This window comes from Phyllobates terribilis, unplaced genomic scaffold, assembly GCF_046119375.1.
Source record: "Phyllobates terribilis strain yellow unplaced genomic scaffold, ASM4611937v1 Scaffold_1__5_contigs__length_1240528914, whole genome shotgun sequence".
Taxonomy (NCBI): Eukaryota; Metazoa; Chordata; class Amphibia; order Anura; family Dendrobatidae; genus Phyllobates; species Phyllobates terribilis.
In genome coordinates, this window is record NW_027362761.1 from 1,014,137,471 (window position 1) to 1,014,159,439 (window position 21,969).

At 43.8% G+C, this 21,969-nt stretch overlaps 1 protein-coding gene across 4 annotated transcripts in view; it reads left to right on the forward strand.

Moving 5' to 3' along the window:
* LOC141157210 (probable ATP-dependent RNA helicase DDX60) overlaps window positions 1-21,969 on the forward strand; it is a 1,123,923-nt gene that overhangs the window by 927,680 nt on the left and 174,274 nt on the right. For all 4 annotated transcript variants that reach the window (XM_073644228.1, XM_073644203.1, XM_073644220.1 and 1 more), the window contains one exon: window positions 4,373-4,477. In XM_073644228.1, coding sequence (XP_073500329.1) covers window positions 4,373-4,477 — 105 coding nt within the window. The remainder of the gene's footprint in view (window positions 1-4,372; window positions 4,478-21,969) is intronic.

Here is a 21,969-nt window from a genome sequence, read left to right on the forward strand (position 1 = left end):
CATACAGTCTAGATCACGTGAAGTCATTATCGGTCTTTACTCCTCTTTGGTCAGACCTCATCTGGAATACTGTGTACAGTTTTGGGCACCACATTTTAAAAAAGACATAGACAAACTGGAGCAAGTTCAGAGAAGAGCGACCAGAACGGTGACTGGTCTGCAAACCATGTCCTATGAGGAACGGTTGCAGGATTTGGGAATGTTTAGCTTGCAAAAAAGAAGACTGAGAGGAGACTTAATAGCTGTCTACAAATATGTCAAGGGCTGTCACATTGTAGAAGGATCATCTTTATTCTCATTTGCACAAGGAAAGACTAGAAGCAATGGGATGAAACTAAATGGGAGGAGACACAGATTAGATATTAGAAAAAACTTTTTGACAGTTAGGGTGATTAATGAGTGGAACAGGCTGCCACGAGAGGTGGTGAGTTCCCCTTCAATGGACGTCTTCAAACAGAGGCTGGACAGACATCTGTCTGAGATGATCTAGTGAATCCTGCTTTGAGCAGGGGGTTGGACCAGATGACCCAGGAGGTCCCTTCCAACTCTACCATTCTATGATTCTATGATTCTATGATTCTATGAAACGGCTCCCAAAATTGCGCTAATTTTTTAAAAGGTTTTGTGACATTAAGTCATAGCTTACTCATTTTAAAAGCAGTCTTCCTGTTTTGTCTCTCTCAAAAAGGGATACTTTTTGGATGGCTTAATAAAAAGCCTTTGTAATTGCTTAATCATTCTGTGATTAGCAAACCAGTTGTGGATCCCCAAAAAAGGGATCATTTTTAATCCTAGTAGAGAAATAATTTTTTATTTACGTTCAAAACAGTACACCTGTTTTGTCTCCCTGTTTAAAGGGATACTTTTTGGACTCCTGGTGTAGAAAGCCTCTGTTTGCACCACATGTCTATAAGCTAAAGCAAGGCATATATTTGCCCCCAATGGAAAAATGTCTCTTCAGAGACCAGGGTTGATATTGACTTTTAGGATTGCTACTTCCTATAGGTGGCACTAGAGTTCTAGTCCTCTTCCTCTCTGAAGAGAAAATTTGCATATTTCCCTCTCTGCAAGGAGAAATGTTTCCCCTTGGATACCCCCAAATATAAATATTTTTTTAACTGTTTATACCATATAAGTAGATAAGTAGCTTACAAACTTTGAAATTGCATTCTTTTGTTTCCCCTAGTCAAATAGGTTGAAGTCACTTGGACATTAAAAAGGCTGTGTTTGCATTACAGAGATCAAAACAGGTACAATAAACTACAAGGGGAAGTCATAGTATTATGCACGAATTTTGCAGGCAATTAGAGTTTTTTATTGATACAAAAAAATTTGGCAAAGCCGTCAATTTTGGATTTCAAAAATTTCACTCATCTCTACTATTTATAAAGGCAGACTCTGCTTCCGATGCGCAGGTCCTATTTACACAGGATCATGCACTGCCGAAAACAGTGACCGTTTGTGGAAACCAAAAGATAATTTTACCCGATGTACGAGCATTTTGCTCATTCACTGGGTGATTGTCAGCCTCTTTAGATAGCACAAATATCATGAATCTTGCAGTGTAAATGGATCTTAAGGAGTCACCACAGCACAGTCGTCAACTGAATACAGCATAGGTGCATTCGCGGGGGCCATATGTTGTGGCCAAGATTCAGCTGAAATAGCTTTGCCAGGTTGTCAAATTATTGTAGCTTCCAGCAGTTTATTGTTGTAAGTCATTTAATATTGCAGTTGGAATTTGTCTGAACATTTCACCCGCTAAAAATGGTTATATGGTTATGTTGCTCTATGAAAGATAACATCTCCCAATACTTTACTGACTCAATCTGTTTCTCCCTGACTGAAAAATTGCTATTTCATTTTATATACAAATGAAGCTTAAAAAGTACATATCAGCAAAAAAGTAAAAAATGTGATATATAGTTTATAATGTGTGTGTGTTTACTGGTGTTAGATAGTGGAAAACATTTTGGACTCTGTTGGCACTATATACAGAAAGGAAAATAAGTATTTGATACACTGCCTCTTTTGCAAGTTTTCCCACCTACAAAGGATGGAAAGGTTTGTATTTTTTATTGTAGGTACACTTCAACTGTGAGAGACTGAATATAAAAATAAAAATCAGAAAATCACATTGTATGATTTTGAAATACTGTATTTTGCGGATTATAAGACGCACCCCAAATTTTGGGGAGGAGAACATGAAAAAAATGTTTTTTTTATAATCCAGTGCGTGTTATAATCAGTTTACCTTGGGGGGCCAAGGCGTTGGTGGAGCAGGGTCTTAGGTGGCAGGGTCGAGGCAGGATAGGGCATTCGGAGGCAGGAGTTGGGAGATTGCTGCTGCCGGGAGATTGCTGCTGCCGGGAGATCGCTGCTGCCGGAAGCTTCTGCCTTCCGGCAGAGGCAGGAGTCAGAAGATGACTGCGGGCCCCATGATTGTAGTGGGTGTTCAGTTGTGCAGGGGTTCCGCCGACATTTTGTAAAAGCTGGAGCCCCGGACCTTCCATACTTTCCTTTGCGGAGGTCTCCGGGAAAATGGCCGCCAGAGGCGGCGCATGCTCAGATTGAGATCTCGGCTCCTGAAATAAGTATTGGATCACCTACCACCACCTATCACTAATGTCTTCGGATACACATTCAATTGAAATGTATCACGGCACAGACATCAGCTCTCTGCACCGCAATACCAGTACCAGCCACCGGCCAATCAGAGGACAACAGCTGACGTTGGCATCCTGGTGCGGCCGCACATGATGTCATTGCTAAGTGTCCCAGCTGAAGAGGACGCTGTTTGCTCAGGAAGTGAGGTCTTGTGAGAAGGATTTTTGTTATGTGTATGTAAAGAGCAGCAGAAGGATTCGGAGATTTCTATAAGATGAGACCAGGCTTGCGACATTTTTAGAAGAAGGGGACGGGGATTACTATAAAATGGGACCACGATGGGGACATTTCTATAATATGGGACCTGGATTGGGACATTACTACAAGCTGGGACCAGGATGGACCCATTACTATAAGATGATGACCAGGATGGGAACATTACTACAAGATGATAACCATGATGGGACATTACAATAAGCAGGGACAAGGATGGGGATATTACTACAGGATGATCACCAAGATGAGGACATTAGTACAAGATAGGGACCAGGATGAGGACATTACTATATGATGGAAACCATGATGGGCCCATTACTATAAGATGAAGACCAGGATGGGGACATTACTACAAGATGATGGCCATGATGGGACATTACTACAAGATGATGATCAGGATGGCACATTACTACAAGATGATGACCAGAATGGGACATTACTACAAGATGATGATCAGGATGGGGACATTACTACAAGATAGGGACCAGGATGGGACATTACTACAAGATGGGACCAGGATGGGGACATTACTACAAGATAGGGACTGGGATGGGGACATTACTATTAGATGAGGACCTGGATGGGGACATTACTACAAGATGAGGACCAGGATGGGGACATTATTATAAGATGGGACCAGGATGGGACATTACTACAAGATAGGGACCAGATGGGGACATTACTACAAGATGACGACCAGGATGGGACATTACTACAAGATAGGGAACAGGATAGGGACATTACTACAAGATGAGGACAAGGATGGGGACAATACTATAAGATGGGACCAAAATGGGGACTTTACTATTAGATGGGACAAGGATGGGGATAGTATTACAGGCTTGCAGACATTATTACAGGATGGGAGCCAGAATTATTATATGGGGCTAATTGTAAAACTATATTACCGTATGGTGCCAATTGTGGGGTCAAAAAAAATAAAAAAATAAAAAAAAATGTAAAATAAAGAATGAAAAAATAATTAAATAATATTTAGCCACTAAAGACGCTGTTTTATGTAAAAAAATCAAAAGACAAATCCAAAGAGAAAAACAAAGTGAGCAAATAATGAGGGTGGTGATATACAGAGCTCATGAATATGCTTTACTAACTCGCAGCAGGTTTACTAGTCCTCTAGTGATAATCTCCTGCTGAAAAAAAACAGTGACTTTATGAAAACTACACTAAGCAGCCCAGTGAGTAACACATCACTGGAATCAGGGTATATGCTCTAAATCATGCTGCTCTCAGATTAGGTGGCAAAAACCTTGTGACAGATTTCCTTCAAGTGTATTGGGCCAAGTGAGTGTTGCAATCACTGTTTTCTTACTGACTTAGATAGTAAGTATATGGCCAGTTTGCACACCCACTCCACTTAAACAATTGGGTGCCCAAGGAGCAATCCAAAGTCACCCAACCAATTACAACCCTACACATACATATGTATATGTATAAAATAGATATTGATTAACAATGTAATTGTTTTCAGGTTGTAACATCTACCAGCTCACTTGCTCTGGGAATCAACATGCCATGCAAATCTGTGGTTTTCCTACACGATTCTCCATTTTTAGATTCACTGAACTACAGACAGGTATTTTGAATAATTCCAGTTTTAATCATGTACATATCTTATTTATTTCTTTTACTATTTGCTATGTATCAAATTGTCTAACATAAACATACAAATATATGGATATCTGTGTTCCAGGCTGTGTGTTCATGATGTTTTTTTGGTTAGTTTTTGGCACTGCGTACTTTCACTGCGTCAAAAATGCGCATCTTATAGTTCCAGCAAAGTAAAGGGTATTCATAAAAATCTCATGCCCACTTAGCGTAAATTGACCTGCGGAATCGCACTGAAAACGGATGTGCATTTTCTAACTGAGGATGTTTTGCATCTAATGCAAGTCTGCGGGAAAAATCTGGACATAAAGCTCAGTGTATTCACAAGAGAAAGTGACATGTTGCTGATTTGAAACACACACTGCAGGTCAGTTTTTAGAGTAAAATATAAGCACACTGCAAGAGATACAGTTGAAACCAGAAGTTTACATACACTATAAAAAAAGACACATATGCATGTTTTTCTCAATATCTGACATGAAATCCAAACAAACCTTTCCCGTTTTAGGTCAATTAGGATTACCATAATTTTTAATATTTGTCAAATGCCAGAATAATAAGAGAAAGATAGAGAATGTTTTAAGGCATTTTTATTACTTACTGTAAAGTCAAAAATGTGCATACACTAAGATTACTGTGCCTTTAAATAATTCTGGACTGTCCATATGATGATGTCAAGCTTTTGGTAGTTTTTTTGGCAACATTTGAGTTAATTAGAGACACAGCTGTAGATGTATTTTAATGCACACCTGAAACACACTGCTGCTTTGTGTTGCATCATGGGAAAGTCTAAAGAAACCAGCCAAGATTTCAGGAAGAGAATTGTGGACTTGCACAAATCTGGCTCATCCTTGGGTACAATATCAAGATACCTGAAGGTGCCTCGTTCATCTGTCCAAACAATTATACACAAGTACAAACAAGATGGGAATGTCCAGCCATCATACCGCTCAGGAAGGAGATGTGTTCTGTGTCCCAGAGATGAACGTGCTTTGGTCTGACATGTGCATATCAACCCAAAGACAAAAGCCAAAGACCTTGTGAAGATGATGGCGGAAGCTTGTAAGATTGTGTCAATATCCACAGTGAAATTAGAACTGTATCAACATGGGCTGAAAGCCCACTCTGCCAGGAAGAAGCCATTACTCCAAAAGAAACATAAAATAGCCAAAATAATGTTTGCAAATGCACACAGGAACAAAGACTTTAATTTTTGGAGACATGTCCTGTGGTCTGATGAAGTTAAAATTGAACTTTTTGGGCATAATGACCATTGTTACGTTTGGAAGAAAAAGGGTAAAGCTTGGAAGCCTAAGAACACCATCCCAACTGTGAAACATGGGGGTGGCAGCATCATATTGTGCAGTTGTTTTTCTGCAGGAGGAACTGATGCACTTCACAAAATAGATGACATCATGAGTAAAGAAGATTATGTGGCAATACTGAAGCAACATCTCAAGACATCAGCCAGGAAGTTAAAGCTTGGGCAGAAATGGGTCTTCCAAATGGACAATGACCCGAAGCATACTGCCAAAATGGTAACAAAGTCGCAAAATGATAACAAAGTCAATGTTTTGGAGTGGCCATCACAAAGCCCTAATCTCAATCCTATTGAAAATTTATGGGCAAAGTTGAAAAGGCAGGTGCGAGCAAGGCGATTGTAACATCCCTGGCGGCGTGCTAGCATGGCTTACCATCTCCCACCATGCAAGACCGCCAACTTACCTATCAGTCTAGGCTGCACACTTTGCTCCAGTCCTTGCTGTGTGCATGTCTCTTGTCTGATTGCTTAGGGCGGCGGCGCGGTTACTGCCTGATTCTTAAAGTTACAGTGTGCGCACTCCTAATGCGTCCCCAGCCTATTGCTGTGAGTCACTGAATGCTTAAACCCCCTCCACCCAGTAGGAGGTGCCTGAGCAACACTTTCTTTCAGTGTGCTCTGTGCAACTGATTTGCCAGGTCCTGTCCTGTATCTTGTCTGTTTCCTCCACCCTGGGGCAGGAACCCAGGCCTGTTATCTGTATCTGTGACTTCTAATCTGTTTCCTCCACCCTGGGGGCTGTATACCCAGGCCCGTTACCTGTATCTGTGACTTCTAGTCTGTTTCCGCCACCCTGGGGACTGAGTTCCCAGGCTCGTTCCTGTATCTTGTTCTGGGTTCAGTTCCTGTCTGAACTGTGTCCTAGCCCATTACCTGTTTGTCTCTATGTCCGTACCTTCCCTTTTTCCGCAGTGTCTGAACCTGCACCTAACTCCAACTCATTGTTTCTGTACTTCTGTTTGTGAGTTTTGTGTCCACTCGCTATTTCATTGTAAGTTCCTTGTGTGTATCTGGTTCTGCTTGTCCCATTTCCCTGCCTCCGTATCTACCTCCTGTGTTCTAACTATCTTCCTGTGTTTCCCAGTCTGTTCCATGTGAACAGAGCCCTGTCCTGTCTGCCTGCACCTTCTGCTCTGTTTTGCCGTGCTTGTCCTCCGCACCTGCAGTTTTGCTCTGCTCTGTTCTGCCCTGCTTGTCCTCCGCACTTGCGGTTTCACTCTGCTCTGTTCTACCTCGCTTGTCCTCCGCACCTGCGGTTTAGCTCTGCCTTGCTTGTCCACCGCACCTGCTTTTTCGCTCTGCTTTGTTCTGCCTCGCTTGTCCTCCGCACCTGCAGTTTCGCTCTGCTCTGTTCTGCCCTGCTCGTCCTCCGCACCTGCGGTTTCATTCTGCTCTGTTCTGCCCTGCTCGTCCTCCGCACCTGCGGTTTCGCTCTGCTCTGTTCTGTCCTGCTTGTCCTCTGCACCTGCGGTTTCACTCTGCTCTGCTTGTCCTCCGCACCTGCGGTTTCGCTCTGCTGTGCTTGTCCTCCGCACCTGCGGTTTCGCTCTGCTCTGCTTGTCCTCTGCACCTGTGGTTTCGCTCTGCTCTGCTTGTCCTCCGCACCTGCGGTTTCGCTCTGCTCAGCTTGTCCTCTGCACCTGCGGTTTGTTCCTGTATCCCAGTCTGTACTGGTCCCTATCCAGCCTGCTTTCCTACCTGCCAGTACCCGCCTGTCTGCATACCTGCCAGTACCCGCCTGTCTGCATACCAGCCGTGCCTGCTAGTACCCGCCTGTCTGCATACCAGCCGTGCCTGCCAGTACCCGCCTGCCTGCATACCAACCGTGCCTGCCAGTACCCACCTGTCTGCATACCAGCCGTGCCTGCCCGTTCCAGCATTCCCCGGTGTGGGTCAACAGCTGTGACCGGGGTCTGACCTGGAGTAGCACCTGGGCCACCTCCCATGTCCCTCCTCAGACCATGGAGTCGATTAAGCCGCCGTGTGTTCGTGGTCGGATCTGGCGAGGCCCCTAGTCACGCCCCTCCAGGCACTCCTCGGTTCGTGGCCCAGTGGGAACACGCTCTCGCCAGTCAGTCTGGGCGTGAGCGTAACAGCGACCTACAAACCTGGATCAGTTACACCAGTTTTGTCAGGAGGAATGGGCCCAAAATTCTGACCAACTATTGTGAGACGCTTGTGGAAGGATATCCCAAACATTTGACCCAAGTCATTCAGTTTAAGTGCTATGGTACCAAATACTAATGAAATGAATGTAAACTTTTGACTTTGCAGTAAGTAATAAAAATGCCTTAAAACATTCTCTCTTTCTCTCATTATTCTGACATATGGCAAATAATAAAAATTATGGCAATCCTAATTGACCTAAAACAGGAAAGATTTATTCTAATTTCATGTCAGATATTGAGAAAAACATGCATATGTGTCTTTTTATATAGTATATGTAAACTTCTGGTTTCCTGACGAAGAAAGAAGCGAAAGACTCCATGACGAAGCAAGGAGCGAAACGGCGTTGGAGTTGTGTGAGGGGGCTGGGGTATTTCTTCATTTTCATCTTTTTGAGGTCTCTTTGTTGCTATATTATAAAATATTATATACCTTTCCCATTTGGGTTTGGACATGGATTTCTGACGCTTCCTTCAGTCATGCTGTTTTGTTAGTTTATAATGGAGCATGGATTCCTTACATATGTATTATACACTGTATATTTAATGAGTACATATTTATTTGCACAAGCACTTTATATTTATTTGTTCTCATTTTTTACTTATTCTAGTATACATGGTTATCAAATATTTTGTATGATTTAATATATTTTCTTGATTTCACTGGAAGTATATGCAGTCACATATATACAGTATAGATGTATATAAATTGTATCTTTTTGGCAACATTTATTCAAAAGAGACGGCTTATATATTGTATATCTGTGCAAATTTTTGGGGACATGCTCCTCCCCCCTCCCATGTTGTTCTGTTTTTAGTGTGTTTTTTAATCTGTCTTCAGTCTTGTGTTTTGTTTTTTATTTTTTCTGATGAGAAAATGTATGAATTATACCTTATACTGCTGTGGTCCCGTATTATACCTTTTTGGTGTTTTTTTGTGAAAATCTTAATAAGCCAGATGTTTAGATTGTTAATAAAAGAGAAATACACTATTATCTTTGTGTACATACAGTATGTGCCTGGTCAAGAAGAACAAACCAGTATTTGTATAACCTTGATTGCTGTCTCCTCTTTGATTCTGAAACAATAATGTTGATTTAAATAGCCCACTATATGCCAACTATGTAAATTGATTAACCTTTGTTGAACCTGTGGCTTATTGACTCACAAGACAGGAGGACAAACTAAGCAAATTCATTAAATGCTCAAACAATGAGACATGAGGCCGCCCCCCCAACCTGTGGATGTGCAATTAAAAAGGACATGTGCTTCTGTAGCAGAGAGACTTGGGACAGAAATTAGAAAGAGACTTTGCAGGGACAGTCAAGGATCAGACTCTCTTCACACCATCAGCTTGGTAGTGTGACTTTACCTAAAGAGACACAGATTTGTATTCTACATGATTCTAGTTTATAGCCCTGACTGGAAAGATATGGATCTGCTCCATTGACCATCAGAGAGACCAAGGATACTTTTGGGGAGACCAGGTTGGAATGATGAAGTCACCTGGTCCAATGAATATGTTGTTTAGGGTTGGCAGGAGGGACCCACCGGTCGCCTGGAACCCATGAAGACATTCGGAGAAGCCAGATTGGGACGCATCGGTCATCTGGCCCCATGGAAACTCTCGGAGAGACCAGGGTGGGACCCTCGGGTCTCCTGGCCTTGTACCTTGATGGACTGCTAGCTTCCTAAGCTTGCCGCTACCTCCTCTCTGTGGGGGCCTGCCAGAAGACTGGTTGAGTTAGTTGGCCCTAGAAGTCCTAAGTGGCAATTGCTCTATCCCAGGTGGGCGTAGCGGAATGGTGAGACTGTGTAATATTTTACCATCTTGGGTATTTGCTGGGACTGTTCTATGTGTTTATTGTCCCCTTTGTGGTTCAATAAAGTATTGCCATACTGTTTTACCCTCATCCTGTGTTGTCTGAGTAGTGTTACGCCCACGGAAGACCCTGGGCCTTCACACTTACCCTTTGCTACTGCAAACAATGTTGGCCTTTTTTAGAAAACCATTTTTTCTCTTTTTAACGTTTCAACGTTAGGTTTTAATATCTCCATCATTAAGATACTATTACATTCTTGTACTTGGAACCAAGAGGCAGTGATGTCTATCCCATTATCACTATGACATAGGAAACCAGCCTCTGGCAACACTATTCTGCTGTACATGTACAAGGTTATCACCCACTGTATATTATCAAAGTCATCCCTGTAGGTGAATTTTCAAGACAATACACTTTTTGAACAAGTATCCACTACCATTCAAAATAGATTGAAACATAGACGCTATCTTATATGGTTCCTAAAAATGGCATTTCATAATAGCAAAATAAACCTCAACATAATCTTATAAACACAAATAGAATGTTTGAAACCAAAAACAAGACTATAAAACCATTACAACCCACTTTAGTTTTAGCCAATTGTTAATTCTTTTTATGAAATCTCAAAAATTGTGATTTAAAATTTGCATAATATTAAGAGATGATCCTACCATGGATTTGATTCTCAGGGAGGGTAACAAAACTGTGTCAAAAAACTATATTTTGTTGTTCAGTTTGTATGTAACACAAAAAGCAACCCAATAAATAAAAAAAATAGCTGTTTACTAAGGGATTCCATAAATGTGGTCAATTTCCTTGTAAGAATTGTTCACATGCTAAAAAACCCACAAATGTTTCTTGATTCTGGAGGTAATTGGGATTTTCCTGTTAAAGAATTTTTAAATTGTAATTCTGATCATGTTGTGTATATCAATAAATGCACTTATTGTTCAGCCTACATATTTTAAGTTACAACCATGAAACTCAAATCTAGAATTAGGGACCATGGTACAACATTACTGAACCATCAAATTATAACACTTCAAATGCTGCTAAACACTTTATCGCTAAACATAATACACTGCTCAAAAAAATAAAGGGAACACTTAAACAACACAATGTAACTCCAAGTCAATAACACTTCTGTGACATCTACCTGTCCAGTTATGAAGCAACACTGATTGTGAATCAATTTCTCCTGCTGTTGTGCAAATGGAACAGACAACTGGTAGAAATGATAGGCAATTAGCAAGATACCCCCTATAAAGGAGTGGTTCTGCAGGTGGTGACCACAGACCATTTCTCTGTTCTCATCCTTTTTGGCTGTTGTTTTAGTCACTTTTTCATTTTGCCATTGCTCTCACTCCTAGAGGTACAGTAGCATGAGGTGGTGTCTACAGTACAACCCACAGAAGTTTCTCAGGTAGAGAAGTTCATCCAGGATGGCACATCAGTGCGAGCTGTGGCAAGAAGGGTAGCTGTGTCTGTCAGTACAGTGTCCAGAGCATGGAGCAGATACCAGGAGATGTGGAGGGAGCTATAGGAGGGCAACAACCCAGCAGCAGGACCGTTACCTCCTCCTTTGTGCAAGGAGGAACAGGAGGAGCACTGCCAGAGCCCTGCAAAATGACCTCCAATAGGCCACAAATGTGCATGTGTCTGCACAAACGGTTAGAAACCGACTCCATGAGGGTAGTATGAGGGCCCGACGTCCACAGATGGGGGTTGTGCTCACAGTCCAACACTGTGCAGGACACTTGGCATTTGCCACAGAACACCAGGATTGGCAAAGTCGCCACTGGCGCCCTGTGCTCTTCACAGATGAAAGCAGGTTCACACTGAGCACATGTGACAGACGTGACAGAGTCTGAAGACGTCCTGGAGAGCGATCTGCTGCTTGCAACATCCTTCAGCATGACCGGTTTGGCAGTGGGTCAGTAAAGGTGTGGGGTGGAATTTCTTTGGAGGGCCACACAGTCCTCCATGTGCTCGCCAGAGGTAGCCTGACTGCCATTAGGTACCGAGATGAGATCCTCAGACCCCTTGTGAGACCATATGCTGGTGCAGTTGGCCCTGGGTTCCTCCTAATGCAGGACAATGCCAGACCTCATGTGTCTGGAGTGTGTCAGCAGTTCCTGCAAGATGAAGGAATTGAAGCTATGGACTGGCCCGCCCGTTCCCCAGACCTGAATTCGATTGAACATATCTGGGACATCATGTCTCGCTCCATCCACCAATGTCACGTTGCACCACAGACTGTCCAGGAGTTGGCGGATGCTTTAGTCCAGGTCTTGGAGGAGATCCCACAGGAGACCATCCGCAACCTCATCAGGAGCATGCCCAGGCGTTGTAGGGAGGTCATACAGGAACGTGGAGGCCACACACCATACTGAGCCTTATTTTTACTTGTTTTAAGGATATTACATCAAAGTTGGATCAGCCTGTAGTGTGTTTTTCCACTTTAATTTTGGGGGTGACTCCAAATCCAGGCCTCCATTGGTTAATAAATTTGATTTTCATTGATGATTTTTTGTGTGATTTTGTTGACAGCACATTCAACTTTGTACAGAACAAAGTATTCAATGAGAATATTTCATTCATTCAGATCTAGGATGTGTTATTTGAGTGTTCCCTTTATTTTTTTGAGCAATGTATATATGTGTCAAAATCTGTCACTTATGCTATAGAACACACATCATTACATATTCGTGGAAGTGATCGGGAACGTGCCGTTAAAAATAAAGAAGCTTTTATTATTTTGACTTTAAACACACAAGTTCCCTTCGGGATACATTTTAAAAAGAAACCATGTTTCACTATTAATCAGAATTATTAAAATCAGTTACCTGGTTTATTTGTTTTTTTCCTTGTATTTTTGTTATTTTAGATGTAATGTTTTATTCCTATGATGCTCTTCAGATTTACAATGTTAATACACTATCCTGCTCCATTTAAATATTTGTGAATTTTTTTTCTACTTACTTAAAAAGTTTGGTAGAATGTTTCCCATTTGCGTAAAAATACCAGATATATAAAAGTTGCATATGAACTGAATTTTTTATACAAGGCTTAAAAACATTGAATACATTCAAAACACATTGTTTTATCCTGTTATTGCAATGTGTTTGGTTTTTAACAATAATTTTGGAGTTCCTGAATTTCTGACTGTAACTGTACATGAGGGCTTGTTTTTCTGATAGCGAGCTGTAGTTTTTATTGGTACTATTTTGAGATACATGTAACTTTTTTGATAGCATTTTATTTTATTTTTTCTTGAGATAAGATGTATACAAACAGCAATTCTGGTATTGCCTTTTGCTTTTTAAAGTCATTGTATGTGTTAAATAATGAAGTTTTATAATACAAGTCGTTACAGATCCAGCAATACTAAATATGTGTTTTCTTTTTTTTCCGCAAATTTAGTTTTTTCTAAAATAAAAACATTTTTATTCAAGGATTTTTTTGCAGGTTTTTTTTACAATCAAAGCATTGCATGTTTTTCTAAAGTAAGGAGATAAAAAATACAAAGAAGTAAAAATGTAAAACATACAAAAGCAGTGAGTGATCATTTGTTTTTCTTGGGTAGAGTCTGTTTGTATGCATGAAACAAGACATGTTGTCTACAATGATTAACCCCTTTTGCCCCCGAGGGTAGTTTGTACGTTAATGACTGGGACAATTTTTACAATTCTGCCCACTGTCACTTTATGAGGTAATAACTCTGGAACGCTTCAACGGATCCCACTGATACTGAGACTGTTTTTAGTGACATATTGTACTTCATGATAGTGGTACAATTTCTTCAATATGTCTTGCGTTTATTTGTGAAAAAATCTGAAATTTGGCCAAAATTTTGAAAATTTCGCAATTTTCAAATTTGAATTTTCATGCCCTTAAATCACAGAGATAGTGTAAGGGTCAAGACCGGGGTGTAACTAGGTTTGCGCGGGAAAGCAGAAAGTTGACAGATGGGGTCAAGCCCGACTAGAGGGAGAAGAGATGCAGGGTTCGTGGAGCCGAGCAAGTGAGGTGCAGTGTTATAGACTAGGGCTCGGCGGGTCAAACCGGAGATCACCCGCTGCCGCCAGAAGACGTGGAGCCGAGCAAGTGAGGTGCAGTGTTATGGACTAGGGGCTCAGCGGGTCAAACCGGAGACCGCCTGCTACCGCCAGATGATGGAGCATTGTTTGGGTTGGGAAGCCAGAAGAAAACAACACCAGCATCAGCTGGCAACTGCCTTGTGGGGAACAAGAGTCAGCTAAGTGTAAAACTGCTGATTACAACCGTGTCGACTTTGCTACATCTAGCCAAACTGTGGATTGTCGGTTATAGTCTGTTACCTGCTACTCCCCTTGTTGTCCCCATATTTCCCCTGTTACTCCCTGCGTGGAGATTGACCCGGTTACAATAAATCCCCCCTGTTTATTAACCCTGTACTGGCTGCTCTGTGTTTCTGTGTCACTGCATCTAAAGTACCTGTGTTACATTTGGCCTAGTCAGCAGGATGCAGTCTTTTGACACAGACACTGCAGATCAGCCCATCCTGGGAGCCCCTGGATCTAGCTTGCCGCTGGGGGCCATGCTCAGCAATCTCCCAAAGTTCACCGGGGACAATATGATGCTGTGGAACTGGGTTGAGAGAGTTAGGAGTATGTTACGTATTCATCCGATGACCCCAGCTATGCAAGCCGAAATAGCCCTACCGGCCCTGGACGGCGAGGCCCGGCGCTCCGTGATGTACCGCCCTCCTCATGACCGGGATACTATAGAAAAAGTGGTGCGGATATTGGAGGAGATGCATGGGGATCCCAACAATGTAGGAGTGCTGTGGATATGGCTGTTTCACCAAGTGCAGCAGGAGGGGGAGACTGTGACGCAGTATGTTAATGCATTACAGAGGGTGCATGCCTATATCACTAGAAAAGACGACATGGGGAATTTGGGAATGGGATTCCCTGACGTGATCTTAAGGGACCAATTTGTGGCAGGTCTCAGGGATGTGCAGCTGAAGCTGGCCTTGCGGGAGCGCCTGCGCGCTAACTCACGTATGACTTTTCTAGAAGTGGGGGCGGAGGCACGTGTAACAGAGCAGGAGATGGGGGTGATGGCCCTGGCAGGGATGGTCCGGAGTAACGAGGTACCCACCCCACCTGCAGCTGAACCGGAATGGGCTCGAGAGATGCCAAAGGAGATACAGGAAATGTGGGGTGAATGGTCCAATCTCAAGACGACCCCTGCTCCGACATCAGAGATACCCGGATCGATTGCCCCAGTTAGGGAAAGAATTGAATTCAGACACCTCCCTTCAGGAGAGTTCCATAGAGAAGTGAGGCAGCCCTGCACAGACAGAGACACGACCTGCTGGAAGTGAGGAGGCGCAGGACATTACGCCAGGGGCTCTGCTAGCTGAGGGCTCCGTGTTTGGGGGACACAGCCTGGAGCCTAAGGAAGGGGAAAGAAGAAGTCCCAAGTTTCCACCAGCCCGACTGTCTGAGCCGAAATAAGCGGTCGGGTTGTTCACTGCCTGATTGACAGGATCCCAGGTGACTACGATGACAGAAGCTTACTTTCAACAGCGATTTCCAGAGATAGCGCGGCCTGAATGGGGACCAGTAATTAGACTCACGGCAGCTAATCAATTACCCATCCCGGTCGCAGGGGTGGTATGGATGAAGATCCGAGTGTGTGGAAAAGATGTGGGGAAAAAAAGGGGTCGTCTTGGTCGCAGGGGGAACCGGAAGTGAACCCCCGGTGACCCTCGGAATGAATGTGCTGAAAGAGATCGGGCAAATCCTGATTAGTGAGTTTCCGCTAGATTGGTGGGACCCACGAATCCCCCGAAGGAGGGTTTTTCAACAATTAATCTGAGCCACCCAGGCTCAGGAGACGTCGAGTGAAGGGAAGGTCCTGGGGAAAATAATAGTACCAGCAGCTACGGTACTCACCTTACTGCCAGGACAAACTGTACTCACGTTACCCGCATGGGCCAGCACACCTCTTGAGGGGGTCGAAGTTCAGATAGAACCAACATCGATGGACAAAGTACCCCCCGGACTCCTGGTGGCTCGGACACTGGCCACCATCCAGGGTGGCATTAATCTGGGCGAAGGTGATCTCACACTCCCTCCCAGGGCAGAAATAGCCCAGATTCTGGGAATGCCAGAGAAGTTGCTGCGACCTGATGTGGTACTGCTGTCCGCTGTACGAGGAGATCCCTGGACTCTGGCGGTCACCGTGCTGGCGGAATCCCACTGTGCTAATGCGAAAGGGGGACGAAGAATCCTAGAAGAAATGCAGGCTGAATTGACGGGACTTTCACCTCGACAGGTGCAGCTGGTTGAGGAGGTACTGGAGCGGTACCAGGAAGTCTTTGCTCGCCATGAGGATGATTTTGGTTGCACCGAAGCCATTACCCACGAGATTCCCACCGGGAGAGCTGCCCCAGTGTGGGAGAGATACCGGCAGATACCTCCCCAGATGTATAAAGAGGTTAAGGAGATACTAGCCCATATGTTACAGAATGGTGTTGTTATAATCTGCAACATGTACTAAGGAAAGATAGGGGAAAGCTGACCCTACAGTAAGACTAAGCTGAATCCCTACGATGTAGCGGGCTGCCTGTTCCTAGTGAACAGACCTGCCTTAGTCCTCGGCTAGTCTGAACGAAGACCTATAGATTTAAGGGAGGGATCCTTAAAAGAACTAAGGACTGGGACAAAAATGGGAAACCTCCTAAACAGAAGTTGTTGCAGAACACAAAAAGAAAAACTGACAAAAAGTACTAGAGGTCTGCCAAGCAAACTTGACAGAGAAAGAAGCAGGAGGCTAGAGAAACAGAAAAACACTGAAGTCCAGCACAGCCAGAAGGGCGGAGCTGGAATATAAAGGAAGATGGTCACATGACCGCAAACCACAAGATAGAAAAAACAAACAGGAGGGTTCTAACAGTACCCCCTCTTTTATGAGGATCCTCCGGATCCTCCAGGCCCAGGCCTATCTGGAAACCTCCTGTGGAAAGCTTTAACAAGCCTAGGAGCAGAGACATCATCCGTCCTTACCCAGGAGTTGTCTTCGGGACCGAAACCCTTCCAGGAGACAAGATACTGTAATCTCCCTCTATGCCATCTAGAATTCAAGATACGAGAAATTTCATATTCGCCGTCTTCCACCACAGGAGGAACTGTGACAGTGGCATCCCTATCAGATACGTCAGCCTTTTTCAACAAGGAAACATGAAACACAGGATTAATCTTCCAGGAAGTGGGGACATCCAACCTAACAGCAGATGGGTTAACAGTCTGAAGCACCTTAAATGGACCCACAAGCTTAGGACCCAGTTTTTTAGAGGAAATCTTCAACCGCAGGTTCTTTGAGGACAACCAAACCATGTCACCCAAAGTAAACAAAACCTCTTTACGTTTCCTGTAAAAATACTTCTTGGACTTCTTGTTAGCCTCATGAAGGTTACAACGTACATTAGTCCAAACTCTCTCCAAATCACCGGAAAAATTCTCCACCTCCAGCACCGCCGACCCCAATTTGGATAATGAACCAAAAGACAGATGTCTCCCAGTACAACAAAAAAAGGAGAACATGCATCCAAGGCGCACTAGGAACCTCCAGAGGGCAAAGCAACCCCGCAGCAGGAGTATGCAAAGCCTTTGACCTAGCACACACAGTACACTGACGCACCCACTTGATGACTTCCTTCTGCCATCCAGGCCACCAAAAACTGTGACTGATAAGTCTCTTAGTCTCCGAAATTCCTGGATGACCTGCCAACCGAGACTCATGACACTCCACAAACAAATCTCTCCTAAAGGCTCTAGGCACGAACAACCTCCCATGGGGAGTGTTAGATGGAGCATCATCTTGAGCTTTCAGAATCCCATTCTCCAAAATGGAGTCCAAAGCCACCACCACAACTCCTTTCTGTAAAATGCTCTCCTCCTCCTCGGCACCGACCGTAGGAGAGAAGCTGGTACTAACACTCTTAGTACCAGGGATATAGGTAACAGAAAAATGAAACTGAGAAAAAAAAAGTGCCCACCTAGCTTGACGAGCATTCAAGCGCTTGGCGGCATCCAGATAGATCAAATTCTTATGATCTGTGAAAACCTGAATAGGAAATCTAGCGCCTTCCCAAAAATGACGCCAATGTTCAAACGCAAGTTTAATAGCCAGCAACTCCCGATTTCCAACATCATAATTCAGTTCGGTTTCCAAATTTTTTTTCGAAAAGAAGGCACAAGGATGTACTCACCCTTGTTCTCCTGAGATAAAACTGCTCCGACCCCCACCGATGAAGCATCGACCTCGACCAAAAAAGGCTTGGTCTCATCAGGCTGCATAAGGATAGAGGCAGATCTAAACCTCTCTTTGAGATACTCAAACGCTTCAATGGCCTCAGTAGTCCACTGGGCCATATTCACACCTTTCCTGGTGAGATCGGCTAGAGGTTTGACAATTACAGAAAAATTCTTAATGAATTTCCTGTAATAATTGGCAAAACCCAAAAATCTCTGTATAGATTTCAAACCAATAGGCCTAGGCCATTCCTGCACAGCCTGAACCTTCACAGGGTCCATCTCAAAGCCCTCGCTGGAGACAATGTAGCCCAAAAAGCTAATTTTCTGCACAGCGAAATCACATTTCTCCAGCTTACCAAAGAGTGAATTATCACTCAATAACTGCAAAGCTTCACGTACACTCTGCCAATGGGACTCTAGATCTGGTGAATAAATCAAAATATCATCCAAATACACAACCACATTCTTACCAATCAAAGGTCTCAGGATGTCATTAATAAGTTTCTGAAAAAATGCAGGTGCATTGGTAAGACAAAAAGCCATCACCAGATTCTCAAAATCACCTACCGGAGTGTTAAAAACAGTTTTCCATTCATCACCCTCCTTCACACGTAACAAATTGTATGCCCCTCGGGGATCAATTTTGGAGAACCACTTGGCTCCCACTAACTGGTTAAACAAGTCAGGAATTAATGGCAATGGGTAGGAATTGCGTACGGTAATCTTATTAATTTCACGAAAATCCAGAGATGGACGTAAATCGACGTCCTTTTTTTTAAGAAAGACAAATCCAACTGCCACAGGCGACTTAGAATGTCTAATGTGACCAGCAGCCAGGCTAGTCTCTATGTACTCTTCCAAGGCCTTTCTTTCAGGGATAGTCAGATTAAACAAGCGACTTTTGGGAAGAGTAGCACCCGGAACAAACTCAATGGCGCAATCTTAATCCCTATGAGGAGGTAAAACTTGCGACTCCTCCTCCGACAAAACCCTCCAAAAATCTTGAATAGGTACAGGTAATTCCCCTTTTTCCACAGCCGCAATGCGAACATTACAACATTTATCATAGCACTTCGGACTTCAAGACTTAATCACATTAGTATACCAGTGCAATAAAGGATTGTGTAGTCTTAACCAAGGCAATCCTAGAACAACTGGAGAGGGCAAATTATCCAAAACAACCAAGTCCAAAATTTCTTGGTGAACTCCATTGATAGTGAGGCGAAATGCAGCAGTCTTGTGAGTAATACATTTCAAAGGAGTGTTATCAATTGCAACAACAGAAATAGGTGATGACAAAGGTTTGGATTTCAATTTAAGGTTTTCCAAAAACCCTTTATCAATCACATTAAGTGTTTAACCACAATCCACAAATACCTGAAATTCAATTAATTCTCACTGCAGAGTAGTACTCCCAGAAAGAAATACTCCTGCAGAGCGTAAACAAGCTATACAGGCGTAACTGAACTTTTTTTTTTCTTTACTTAAATGACGCTCACAATGCTTAATCAAATGGTCAGCTTTACTACAATAAAGACACAATCCCTCGGCGATTCTCTGGTCTCTTTCCTGAGAGCGGAGTGACATGCCCCCAACCTCCATCGGTTCCCCACCCTCAGAGCAGATTTTATAGGGACTAGGACCTGACATTACAGGAGTCTTTACCTCATTGAGCCTGCACCTCAGTCTCCTGTCTATACTAACAGCTAACTGCATAGCTTCCTGCACAGTCTCAGGTGCAGGGAATGCAATTAGCAAATCCTTAACCCTTTCACTCAGACCAGCAAGAAATAAACATCTCAGCGCCGGATCATTCCACTTAACTTCTGAAGCCCATCTCCTGAAGTGTGTGCAATAATTTTCAACATCATCTGACCCCTGATTCAAACGTCTAAGTTCTGATTCAGCAGATGAAATTCGATCAGGATCGTCATATAATAGCCCCATTGCAGAAAAAAATTCTTCAACAGACCTTAAACACGGATCATTAGGCTGGAGAGAAAAGGCCCACCCCTGTGGTTCATTGCACAAAAGTGACATAATAAAACCTATGCACTGTGATTCATTCCCAGAGGACCTTGGTCTCAAATGAAAATATAACAAACAAGCATTTTTAAAGGAAAAAAATCTTTCTGTTTACCATAAAAAACATCAGGCAGTCCTACCCTGGGTTCCACAAAATACGCTCCAGGACAGCTACTCACGTGTTGCTGAAGCTCGGCCACCTCCAGAGACAATCCCTGCAGGCGTTGAGCCAAATCCTGGACGGAAACCATACTGATCCCCAAATTTCTTTCTTTTTAGTTTTTTTGGCTGGACTTACTGTTATGATCTGCAACATGTACTAAGGAAAGATAGGGGAAAGCTGACCATACAGTAAGACTAAGCTGAATCCCTACGATGTAGCGGGCTGCCTGTTCCTAGTGAACAGACCCGCCTTAGTCCTCGGCTAGTCTGAACGAAGACCTATAGATTTAAGGGAGGGATCCCTAAAAGAACTAAGGACTGGGACAAAAATGAGAAACCTCCTAAACAGAAGTTGTTGCAGAACACAAAAAGAAAAACTGACAAAAAGTACTAGAGGTCCCAGATCACCAAGCGAACTTGACAGAGAAAGGCACAGAAGCACCAGGCTAGAGAAACAGAAAAACACTGAAGTCCAGCACAGCCAGAAGGGCGGAGCTGGAATATAAAGGCAGATGGTCATGTGACCGCAAACCACAAGATAGAAAAAACAAACAGGAGGGTTCTAACAGGTGTGATATGGGAGAAACAGAGTCCGTGGGCAGCCCCGATTGTCCTGGTCAGGAAGAAAGATGGGACCCTGCGGTTCTATGTGGACTATAGACGCCTGAATGCCTGTACCGTAACAGACTCTTACCCACTACCCCGAATCAAAGAGTCCCTGTTGGCCTTAGGGAAGGCAAGATACTTCTCCTCCTTGGATCTGGCCAGCGGGTATTGGCAAGTGCCTGTGGCTGAACATGACCGTGCGAAGACGGCGTTCATATAACCCATGGGATTGTTCGAGTTCATATGGATGCCCTTCGGCCTGACTAACGCCCCCGGGACGTTCCAGAATCTGATGGAGAGGTGCCTGGGCGATTTGAACTTCGAGGCAACACTGATTTATCTTGATGACATAATAGTCTATGCCGCCACCTTCGAGGAGCACCTCCAGCGACTGGAGCAAGTACTGAGTCGCCTACAGAGTCATGGCCTAAAGGTGAAGCCCCAGAAGTGCCACCTGTTCCGCAAACAGATTGAATATCTCTGTCATACTGTGTCCGGTGAAGGATTCAGGCCCACCCGGGAAAAGGTGGCCGCCGTACAGGAGTGGCCTACCCCGGAGACAGTGAAGGACGTTCGGGCCTTCCTGGGACTTGCCGGGTACTACCAAAGATTCGTGAAGATTCGTGGAGCTACTTAAAGGAATGCCGGCGGGCTCCAAGAATCAGGTGATTCGGTGGGGAAGCAGCCAGGAAGAGGTCTTCCATGCCCTAAAAATGGCCCTGACGGAGGCCCCAATACTTGCCTATGCGGATTTCTCCCAACCATTCATACTTCACACTGATGGGAGCCTACATGGTCTGGGAGCCGTGTTATCCAAAGTACAGGAGGAGAAAGTGCGTGATTGCGTACGCCAGTCGCTCCCTTCACGACTCTGAGAGGAACCCAGATAATTATAGCTATTTCAAATTAGAGTTGCTGTCTCTGGTTTGGGCAATGACCGAAAAGTTCGCAGAGTATTTGTCCGGGTCCGAAGTACTGGTGAGAACAGACAACAACCCGCTGGCTCACCAGGAGAATGCGAAATTGGGGGCCCAGGAGCAGCGATGGGT